The 8,144-nt window shown below is 41.5% G+C and overlaps 1 protein-coding gene across 2 annotated transcripts; it reads right to left on the bottom strand.

The window, feature by feature from the left end:
- Positions 1 to 466: 466 nt before the first annotated feature.
- On the bottom strand, positions 467 to 7,669 carry rae1 (ribonucleic acid export 1). 2 transcript variants are annotated; one of them, XM_061070058.1, is made up of 13 exons: positions 7,584 to 7,669; positions 6,465 to 6,574; positions 6,242 to 6,346; positions 5,777 to 5,869; positions 5,599 to 5,685; positions 5,428 to 5,514; positions 3,687 to 3,758; positions 3,492 to 3,599; positions 3,197 to 3,303; positions 2,920 to 2,995; positions 2,284 to 2,478; positions 2,079 to 2,164; positions 467 to 1,079 (listed from the first exon to the last, which is right to left on the bottom strand). In XM_061070058.1, coding segments are annotated over exons 2-13 (1,110 nt in total). In that variant the 5' UTR covers positions 6,558 to 6,574; positions 7,584 to 7,669; the 3' UTR covers positions 467 to 1,078. The 2 variants fall into 2 exon arrangements, with proteins under 2 accessions (XP_060926041.1, XP_060926040.1); XM_061070057.1 differs by lacking the exon at positions 467 to 1,079 and having other exon boundaries at positions 2,075 to 2,164.
- Between the last annotated feature and the right edge of the window lie 475 nt (positions 7,670 to 8,144).

Genomic DNA, 8,144 nt, shown 5'->3' on the forward strand with positions numbered 1-8,144 from the left:
GTAACAGTAGAGGAGACGGCAGTCTAGAGGAGTGGAACCAGTGTCACCCCATGAAAGTTGAGAGGAGCCGGTGAATTGTCTCTTCCCGCCCTCGGTGCCTTTGCAGTTCTGCTGCTAAGTACCAAGGGTCAGGCTCACGGAGAGGTGACACTCTAATGACCTCAATAAAAAGACATTTCATTCACACCTTCTCCTCTATGAACTGGTTCACTTTTCACACATGGGCCTTTGTAGCTGGCCATGCGCCCTCATTCATATCCTCCTGATAAACCCCCCCATGTCAAGCTGGGTATCCCCGACAAAAGGAATGAACCTGAGTGAAGAACCCCACTGTCCTGCTTTGATCTCATCTGTCCTGCTCACCTCTGACAACCCAGCTTCTCTCCTATTTTCAGGAGGCAACCCTCCCATGGGGAAAATGCTCACCCTGCTGGTGGACTTGGATTAAAACAAGCAGACAGAACGGTCATTGTGACACAGATGCTGTTCAAAGTTTATCATTTTGGTTGTGTGTTATTCCAGATGAAGAGGTTTACAGCTAAAATATGTAGGATAGTGGTCATGTTTCTCGCATGCACATTACATTACCGTAAATCCCCGACAAACAGTAATACAGCAAACACAATAGGTTATTTGAACCTGCTTACTCCCTTAACTTGGAATAAACATGTTCACATCTAAGAGTATGCACATTGTTATTTATTTTACATCCCAGTTTTATGTAATGAACCTAATCCTCAGGGAAACATCAAATCAAGAGAATGAAAAGTCTTTGGAAAACTGTAAAAAAAATAATATTGAAGAGCCGAACACGTAAAAAAAAGTAATGCAGATCAAGATGAATGACTAATAGAGCCCTCCCCCTTCCATGAAAAAACTCGAAGGCCAATTGTCACGTAGCTGTCATCAACGGCAGGTTGGAAAGGCCCCTCTGATTGGTCCATGCACAGTACGAGCAGCACCACCGCATTGGTCCAGGTGTTTGCCGAAAGGAAGGAGTCTGTCTCGAGCGTATACACACACTAAAGCAACAGGTCTTCCGCATTTCTTCACGAGAGATGCGACATGGCACGACGAATCTAAAAGACAGGAGGGAGCAGTCAGTCACAAAGTCTCTTTTTTTGTTGTATTTTTGTAAAGGTTTTCTCCTTCTGTCCCCTTTTCCACAGAGTAAATGGCACAAAATCAGCAAATGCTTACAAACGTGCGACTCATTGCAAATTATTGCTTTCCTACAGACGAGTGATCCCTGAATCATGTCATCGTTAGCACTTATAACTTAATACAAAATTTGAATTTAACTCATTAAACACAGGGTCTGAACTACTGACAAGGTAAAACTGCAAGCGGAGGAAATCTGAGCCATGTCTATATCCTTACTGCCCACATCCATGCATGCATGCATCCATGCATATAAACCATATTGATATTATATATCATTTTATACAATAATATTGTCTTTTGCACACTCTGTCTACATATTCTTACACTCATAGTATATTATATTATCTATACTTATATTTATACCTCTACTATATATCATATATTATATCATACTCTCTGTATATTCTTTGTATATATAAGTCTATATACACATATTTATACATGTGTACATGTTATTATTATTATATTTACTATTATTATGATATATACTGTTGCTGCCATTATTACTATATACTGCTATTATATTGGTATAATTACTATCATATATATATATATATTATGTTATATGATATACTATATATACTGTACTATTTTTATATATTGTCTAACAATAACATTACCATCATCAGTACTATTACCATCATCTTGCCACTGCACCTTATCTACCTATTTATCTTGTGTTTCTGTTTTTATTCTTTCTACCTCAATATTTTTTATTTTATTCTATTGTATTGTATTCAAATATACCGGCTGCTATGACAACTTAATTTCCCTTCGGGGATGAATAAAGTACTCTATCTATCTATCTATCTATCTAAAAGACTGAGTGAGTCACTAGAGCAGATGAAGTGGGGCAGCACCGCCCGGCCACCAGGGTCTCCAGGTTTACGGACAGTGACATGCCCTTCACTCACCATTTCTTGTTCCGAGGCTTCAGTTCCTCTGCAGCGTTTCTCAGGAAGATGTAATTCTTTTTCTGGGGGTTGTAGTACTCGTGGCCCTGAGGGATGCAGAATGACAGTCAGAGACTTAACAGAACAAGAAAACTGTGGCGCTCAGAGTCAAAAGGCCAACGGCAACAGTGTGCAAAACACCTATTCACAACTGAACAGCCCTCACCTTCGACCAGTCGTAACTGGAAGCATATGCAAAGATGTTGCCATTATGGTTGAAGCAGCAAGCTGTGATGGCCTGGTCTAGCTGCTCGGACGTCTTCAACTTGGTGCGGGCGTCTTTGTCCCAGAAGCTGAAGCGTCCGTCTGAGCCCACAGTGGACAGGGTTCCATGAACAGGATGGAAGGAGATAGCATTTACCTATTGGGGGAAAATGTTATTGAGTATTTAGTATAATATGTAATATATTTTAATAAGCATGTTATGAATGTATACTGATGAAAACTAGTGATTTGAATAGTGAGCAGTGCACAAAATAGAAGGCATCAAGGATTTTTTTCAATGTAGATATGACACATCATAACAGGAATTGCACAGGGGAAAATTAGTCAAATCATTGTATGGTTACTATTCTAGTTTATCCAGTTGCAAGGCATCCATTGTTTATGTTATTATTCTTATAGCTAATGTGTCTGCACATGAGGAGAATGTTTCCAATGAAATAAAACATTTATAACACACTGTATGAAAACTAATGACTTTCTTTCTTTGTTCTGATATTTTGTTTAAGCCAAGCTAAAAAATTATAAGCACAAATTATACATTTCTTTCAACACTGGCTCAGTAACTCTGACAACTTACAGCGTAGATGTCCTGCGGAGTGGTTGTGTTGGTTCCATTGGACCTGTGGCACTTGAAAGTGAAGTTGTCTTTGGCTCTGAAAGACGTCAGCAAACACATTCATATCATCTTTTGCTTCAGGCCTTCAACACTCAGAGCCTGTGTCTTTTTAAATTATGTAAACAAGACGTTTAGAAGAAATGTTTGGACCTTACTGAATTAAAGCAACAACTGTAGATACTGATTAACAACACTCCAAACACTCAGTTGTGAGAAACTGATAATTTTGCACACTCACGGGTTCGGAGGGTTGATGTAGTGGATGGCCACTCGACCCTCAATGCTTCCCAGGGCAAAGCCTGTGGGCTTGTTCTGCTTGTCCTTGAATATGGCAACACAGCGGTGCTACAAGGACAAGGCAAAGAAGTACATCAGATCAAAAGACCACAATGCACGACAAATGTGTATTTAAATTCTCTTTATACTCTGTCAAAAAGTCAGTCTGCCGGTGATACAAAAAGAAATACAAGGGTTAGTGGTGTATAGAGAGAAACAATGAAATGATCATCCTTAATGGCACTTAATTAACTCACCTGATGTTTGAGAGGAGAGTCTATTCTGCGAAATTCCGAGGGCTGGTTCTCCAGCTGGTACACGATCAGTCCTCTGTCGGCTGTGGCAACCACCGCCATGGGGTAAACCTGCATGTCAGGAAGATTAGAAATAAGCTGAAAATGCCTGCAATCACTACGTATTAAAATATGTCATACCACTCAAACAACACTTACAACATCTGCACAGTAGCTTCTCTCTGGCATCTGTAAAGACATCATGGGATTGGGAGAACGGGTGTCCCAGAACTGAGGAGGAAAACAGAAAAGCATTTTTCTCAGTGCTACATTAAGTGCTCCAATGCTTGATAGCTGCTCACTGATGAATTGCCTCTGTATGGTTAATAAAGGTCACTGTGATGGGTGTTTTGCAAGATTTGGAAAAAATATTTGGTGTGGTGTTGGACATGGACCCTCTTTCCTTAATCCTGGGTTACACCAGTCAGGATACTATTGTGGATGCCAACGCTGCCAGACTGTATAATATCCTCACATATGCAGCAAGGAAGAATATCTTTTTGTCTTGGTTAAGCGACAAACCCCCCACTAAATCGAACTGGCACAAGATAATTATGGAATGTTTTCCCCTTGAGTACCTGACCTGTCTGCTTCACTCTTCAAAGGGACAGTTTATGAACATTTGGACTCCATATCTTCACTTTTCCAGCTCTACAGTGGCTTCAGTGCTCTCGAATGTTGTCCTTGGCTAGCCTTAGGCTCTTTATCTTTATCTTGTTGTCATTGCACTGATTGGGTGAATGTGAGTTGTAAGTATGCATAGACTGTCTAGACCAATGTTGTACTGAGTGTTGTTTTATTGTTGTTATGTCAATATATAAAAAGCTCAATAAACATATTTGTAAAAAAAATAAAATAAAGGTCACTGTGGTCATTACAGACTGACTGAATGCAGAAAATCTCCTAAACTAACCTAAATTAGTAAAAGAAAAGGGTAGTTTGTCTTGGTAAATTAAAAAACAAATAAGCCTCGACTGTGGCAGCCCACGATGGATCTAAATGGTCCCTCCACAGTTTCATGATGAGCAGAAAGCTGTTTTCAGACATAAACTTGGGTCCAGATATTTTCCAGTGTTTGCTTCAACATATGAAGAACGCAGCAGGAAATGGACAGCCGCTTCACAACAGGAAAATGTCCAGAACCTTTGGGTTAGGAGGGGCTTCTCCATCAGGAGGCAGGACATGGAGTGTATATTCAGCTGCAGAAGTCATGCACAGCACATTTACACTGGTGTTGGCCCTTATCACAAAAAGCTCTCAAACTTTTCCAAGTGGACATCTTCAGGGCAGCTGACTCTGACATTTGCGTTGCTATTCAAGCCCACATAAAAGATCTCTAAATGAAGTGTTTCCTGCTTCTGCTTCATTGTAGACCTGAATGCAGCACTCTCTCTAGCTGCTTTCACCCAGGCAGTTGACGGAGGAGGTGCATGTTGAAGATGTCAAGAGAGTTTGTGGTGATAAAATCATGTGATCACCGCAGCGGAGTTCATATGTCACTTCCTGTCTCTGTCTGCTGCACCCGGCGGCTCCACCTCTCGTCTAAATAATGCAGAGGATTTGATGCTGTTGCGAAGGCTTCGGATAAACTCTGTAGCCAATTCTCCCGATTTTACCCGGAGGTCATGTCTGAAAGCGGCTTCTGTCTCTCACTAACACATTCACCCGTCTGTAATGGTTAGACTGGCCATCGGCAGCACTGGGAGGGAACCTGAGGCAGTCCACAGTATTCAGGTGTGCATGATAGCATACTGACTAGAAGCTACTACCACAAATACAATCTAATGCTAAAGGAAACCCTGCTGGTAAAATCTAAACACCTTGGTTACTCGCTTGTGATTCTGATTATTAAAAACTGAGAAGACTAAGGCCTAAAATGTGCCAATGGAAAAAGTTGTACCTTCAGTGTTTTGTCCCAGCTGCCAGTCATGATACAGCTGTAGTTAGGGGCTTTTATCCAGTGAATTGATTTGATTGGACCATCATGCTGTGAGGAGAAACAGTGAAAGGTTAGAGCTGATTCTACATCATTCTTAGAACCGTATAGTTGATGTATGAGCTCTCATCCCACCTGTGCTATCTGCATGGCTTGATTGCTGTTGAGATCCCACATCTTGGCCGTCTTGTCGCAGGAAGCAGTGAACACTTTACTACCATCCTGATTCAAGAGAACAGCATATTATACATTGTTACATGACCCCGGCAAACAGCATCGTCTAGCTGAAACTGCTCTGCATGATGAGACTTACATCGCTCCAGCATGCATCCAGCACTGGACCTGTGTGCATCTGTTGGGCTTTGGGAACTGTCTGGCCATTGTCTTGCACCTCCCAGCACCTGACCTGAGAATCAGAGGAGAGCAACAGAGTTAAGCTGGGAAAGATTTTGAGGATACTACAAGCGTCACTTGCCATTAACGAATGATGGGCTTCCTCCAACTTCTCCAGGTGATTCATGTACAGTATTAAAAAAATGACCTCATCCAAGGAGGTTATCATGTCATCTGCATTTGTTTGTTAACCACTGAGAAAATTTCCTTAAAAATGTTGTGGAGGGATCAAGGTTAAGAACCCATTCAGTTTTAGAGTGGATTCATTAGAATGGTCGGACCTAGGAATTTATTTATTTACATGGCAAGATAGGGCATTAGCCTTGACATAGGTTTTCATACTGTTTCATATTCAACCACTTTTATGAGTGCACAATTAACTTACATCATTGGCCCAGGATCCTCCAATGAGGAAATTCCCTGGCATGTTGGATGGACTGAAAGCCAGACAACTGATACTGTCATCTGGAGGTGAAGTCACTTCAACATCCTGGGACACACACATGAGAAGAATAACGTAACGTTTTCAGTCACAACTCAGATCAGATCTGCTAGCAATGATTAAGACAAACATGTAAAAACATTTGTCTCCTGCTCCTCTGTCTCACCTTCATGGGATTATGGCTTTCTGTGGTTGCGTTCCCAAAGACACCTGTGGTCACGGCTGTTCCAAACCCGGAGCTCGCCCCAAATATACTCATGGTGCTGAATGTGGTTCCTGATGTGGAGCAGAGGAAAGGCGGAGAGGAAGAGTGTGGGTCAATAACAGCAGAACACATCACTTGTCCTTTTCAGATGCATCAACATGATTGAGAGCCGAGATCCCCGGTGATTATCAGCAGAGGATGAAAACTCAGAATGAAGCATGACCAAAACCTCCCGCCACAAGACCAGCTTCTTCCCGACTGCAGTTTGCAATATGACACTGTTAACTGTTTTGCATTTAGCATTTCACTTTTTAATTCACTTTTTATATTTTATTTTTTTATATATTTTTATTCAGAAATGTTTATCTCAAAATAAATGTTACTTTGTATAAATATTGATAAAAAGTGAGTAAATAAGAAGTAAACAGTGAGTAAATATATACTGGTTTCCCATTTTTTATTGCTCTCCATGCATGTTGTATTTATTGCGTCTTTTTGTTCTATGTTCATTGTTTGCACCAATTACCAGAGCAAATTCCTTGTATGTGTGAACGTACTTGGCAATAAAATACTTCTGATTCTGATTCTGAAACAAACAGTGAGTGTAGCCGGTAGTAGATGACGTTTCACCAACAATCTAGACTATATCATATTTGCAACTAGATCTATAATCGTGGCTCCTCGTTAATACACCTCACCCAAAAGTGGCACGATCGATATCGGGTCAAGTGAACTCGTCCAACGCGAACCAAACAACCTGACACCTGACAGGATGCAGCGCAGCAGCTAACCTGACCGCTAGTTCCAGCAGCTAGCGCGGCTAGCTCGTAAACACCGGTGGCTAGCTAGCGGGCTAGGTACATGAGGACACTTTAGCCTGGGAAGATATTAAAAGTACCCCTTAGCTCATGTGCTACTCATTTAGACATGCATGTGGGGGAGCTAATGGGGATGAATGGCCGCTGGCTAACATTAGCTTCGTCAGTGTCTAATAACATCCACCGTAGTAGCTAGCTTCCTGCTAACGTCACACTTAGACACACCTGTCACACAGCCTCACGACCACAAGAGCATACATACCACCAGACTTGTTTTGATTGTGGCTCAAGCGGTAAGGCTGCAAATGCCCAAATCAATTGGCGCAACCCAAAAATGTGGCGCTGGTTCTCCTGTTATGTCGCAGTTTGATGACGTAGCAGCCAGCGGCCCCGGTGTGCGGGTCCATGTGAGGTGGACGCATGGAGGCAGTGTTAGACCAGAAGTGAAGCTGCTGTTTCCTCGGTCCTGTGTGTGGAGTTCGTCATTTATGGACAGATAATCCCAGCTGGTCTATAGAGAGAGAGAAATGGAGGTGATCATGATTCCAACTGAACAATACCTCCACCCCCTTCATGTGCAGAATAATTATTCTCCTGCTACCCCCTTAAAGTGGAGTGCACATAACATTTAGACTAGAGGGTTAGATTTGTTAATATTATTATCCCTCAACACTTTTGGAACAATCTCCCAGAGGAGATCTATCTAACCATGTGTCCTCTTTTAAATTTAATTTAAAGACACATCACTCATCCAATTTAAGAATTATTCTACATAATGGCAAACTAAATTCACCATATTTAACGGTTCACCATTTAATGACTA

This window comes from Limanda limanda, chromosome 4 (assembly GCF_963576545.1).
Source record: "Limanda limanda chromosome 4, fLimLim1.1, whole genome shotgun sequence".
Taxonomy (NCBI): Eukaryota; Metazoa; Chordata; class Actinopteri; order Pleuronectiformes; family Pleuronectidae; genus Limanda; species Limanda limanda.